General features: G+C 37.3%; 1 protein-coding gene across 1 annotated transcript in view; it reads left to right on the top strand.

The window, feature by feature from the left end:
• LOC106871272 (UPF0047 protein YjbQ) overlaps positions 1–2,205 on the top strand; it is a 12,582-nt gene that overhangs the window by 7,242 nt on the left and 3,135 nt on the right. The window contains exons 4-5 of the mRNA XM_014917639.2: positions 1,364–1,403; positions 2,071–2,112. Coding sequence (XP_014773125.1) covers positions 1,364–1,403; positions 2,071–2,112 — 82 coding nt within the window. The remainder of the gene's footprint in view (positions 1–1,363; positions 1,404–2,070; positions 2,113–2,205) is intronic.

The following is a 2,205-nucleotide window of genomic DNA, read 5'->3' as shown; positions in this document are numbered from 1 at the left end:
ATCTTTGCAATCCGTCTTTCTCTCCTCGATGGTCCGCTCTTTGCCGGTGATTCTACCTTTCCTGTTGTTTCCAGTCCAAATCTTTTCTCTCCTTCCTAGTAGATTGTATAAGCCAGGTTCTCGAGCTTTTGTTCGTCGTCGCCTTTGAATTTGGTGGTCATTCTTGATACCTCGTTGTCGAATATTTTATAACTTGCTGCGTCATTTGCTTTCGGCCACTTAATCTTTGTCTTCTTCATGCCTATCGCTGTTTGTGACTGTTCTAATTCAACTGTGGAATGTCCCTCGCTGTGGTTATTTTCCCGGAGGTTCTGGCTACACGTCTTACGGTATGTGGAAGCAAAAGATATTAAAAGGGAACATTTCAGCAGACAGAAAATGTTCTGAGGTGAGAGAAGCCATGATAAATATATTTGTGGGTCTTTGGATAAGTCTTCTGCATGACATTAAAGATCCATCTCTAATGCTTCAGAGAGTAAATGGACGAGACGTTGTTGGAAATGATGTTGATAATGTCCTTACTTATAAAGATTACACACACACACACACACACACAGATATAGGTGCTAAAGCTGTTGAAAGTCTGCATATTGATGTAAATAAGATTATCAAATCAATTGGAATTATTAGGCATTGTAATCAATTGATGCCCGTTTGTGTAGAGACTGTGGATAAGGAGTACTTAGAAGCTGTTCTTGGACTTATTCACTTCTTTGGAGACATTACTGACCAGTTATTCCTGTTTACAAAGATCTAGAATCGGCCAAATAGTTGGATAGGGCTTGTTGCAGTATTTGTTCTGGGTGTGGTTAATGTCTGCAGAGACACTGGTGCCAAGAGAAGGTCTCCTGTTGGTGGAGGCTGGCAGCATGCATCATGAAGAAGTGGAAGTCTTTCACAAATAAAATCTTACATTAACCTGTGTATACAGGGCCAGACACATGATTAGTGTTACCGTCCCCCCACCTAAAAGTGGTGTCCCCTTTTTCACAAAGAGTCGACTAAAAGCAAAAAAATATTCTACCCAAAACCTTCAGTCCAGATTCCTGATGTCAACAAAGAAGTTGCCTTCATTGATACAAATGAAATATAAAAGAAGAAAGTCTTTTAGAATTGGTACAACATATCCCTGCATAACTTAAGAGGGAATCAAAAGGTTTGGCAACAGGAAAAGCATCCAGTCATGAAATATTGCTGAGGAAAATTAATGTGTTTTCTGTGTCTTCAGTGCACAGCAGGATTTTTGTATAGAGCCAGTTCCATTGCTGTTTGGTGGAATTAAATGTTGTGTTGAGGTTTCAGAAGTTGGAGACATGATAAAAAGACAAACCTTTTTTCCTTTTCTTTTTTTTTCTTCGTATAGAGTTGATATGGAAATGTTCTTGAACCGTGTTGTACCTGAGGTGAGTTTCATTTTATTTCTTTGCAATTAAGAGTTCTGTCAATGTTATAAAGATTTGTAGGAAAATGGGAAGTTTCTTTGTTTCTTTATGGCTGTTCAAGCTGATATTACCAAACCGTCCAAATATATTTGCCTCAACACCAAGCACTTTTATTGCATAAAAGATGAGAGAAACTAATCAAGTTGAACTTTTGGGGAGTCAAAATATATTTGTGCCATATTTTAGCTTCTAAAGGCAAACTCACTGCAGTTACTGAGCAGAAAATATTGTCTCGTATCTTAAAAGGTGCAAAAACATAACCTTCCCTCTAATGGATTCCCAGATGAGTGTTTCTGGTTTTTAAGCTTAGCTAAAAGTGGAAGAGAAATAAGTTTCTTCTTGAATAAAATGCATCTCTTGTTGGCAACATGAGCAGGAAGTTTGGTACATATTTACCACCACTAGGCACCTGAGGCAATAAAAGATTAAATATGCTTCTCAAAGAAAGAATGTAATACTTGTATGGAGCTAATAGCCACAAATCGATAATTCAATACTTTTGTCTGTTCAACTGTTTTACCTGAACACCATTGACCAAAGACACTTTCTGTTGATGTAATATTGTTTGTATCCATTTACCATTTTGTGGTTTATTTATTTATTTTTAAATTCCATTTTTTGATTCTAGAATATTCCGTATCGACACTCGTGTGAAGGACCTGATGACATGGTAAATAATTTCATATAACGTTTTCTTTTGTTCTATGCGTTGGATTTATGGCTTTTTATGTGCCACCAGCATGGAAGCTATCAGGTGGCACTG

Source organism: Octopus bimaculoides, chromosome 9, assembly GCF_001194135.2.
Source record: "Octopus bimaculoides isolate UCB-OBI-ISO-001 chromosome 9, ASM119413v2, whole genome shotgun sequence".
NCBI lineage: Eukaryota > Metazoa > Mollusca > Cephalopoda > Octopoda > Octopodidae > Octopus > Octopus bimaculoides.
The sequence above is the reverse complement of the archived record's forward strand: the minus strand, read 5'-3'. Positions and strand labels throughout refer to the sequence as shown.